The sequence below is a fragment of the Buceros rhinoceros genome, unplaced genomic scaffold (assembly GCF_000710305.1).
Source record: "Buceros rhinoceros silvestris isolate BGI_N320 unplaced genomic scaffold, ASM71030v1 scaffold31363, whole genome shotgun sequence".
Lineage (NCBI taxonomy): Eukaryota > Metazoa > Chordata > Aves > Bucerotiformes > Bucerotidae > Buceros > Buceros rhinoceros.
Window position 1 is genome coordinate 7608 of NW_010402364.1, and position 225 is coordinate 7832.

Genomic DNA, 225 nt, shown 5'->3' on the forward strand with positions numbered 1-225 from the left:
CACGGAGATTGCCTGCAAATAACTTCCCTTCCTCCCCAAACCTGTCCCCACCCCAGCTCTCCTCTAGCTACCCTGACGAGAATCCCGAGCGACTGCCGAAATACTGCGCCAACGCCAACTACATCCTCACGCTCCTCCTCGACGCCTACAAGTTCAACGAGACCAGCTGGAAGAACATCTTCTTCCAGATGAAGGTAGGCAGCAAACCCAGCTGCGGGCGGGAGC

At 57.3% G+C, this 225-nt stretch overlaps 1 protein-coding gene across 1 annotated transcript in view; it reads left to right on the forward strand.

Moving 5' to 3' along the window:
• ENTPD8 (ectonucleoside triphosphate diphosphohydrolase 8) overlaps positions 1 to 217 on the forward strand; it is a gene marked incomplete at its 3' end in the record, with an annotated part of 7445 nt that extends 7228 nt beyond the window's left edge. The window contains exon 9 of the mRNA XM_010132625.1: positions 57 to 217. Within this exon, the coding sequence (XP_010130927.1) occupies positions 57 to 217 (161 nt within the window). The remainder of the gene's footprint in view (positions 1 to 56) is intronic.
• Between the last annotated feature and the right edge of the window lie 8 nt (positions 218 to 225).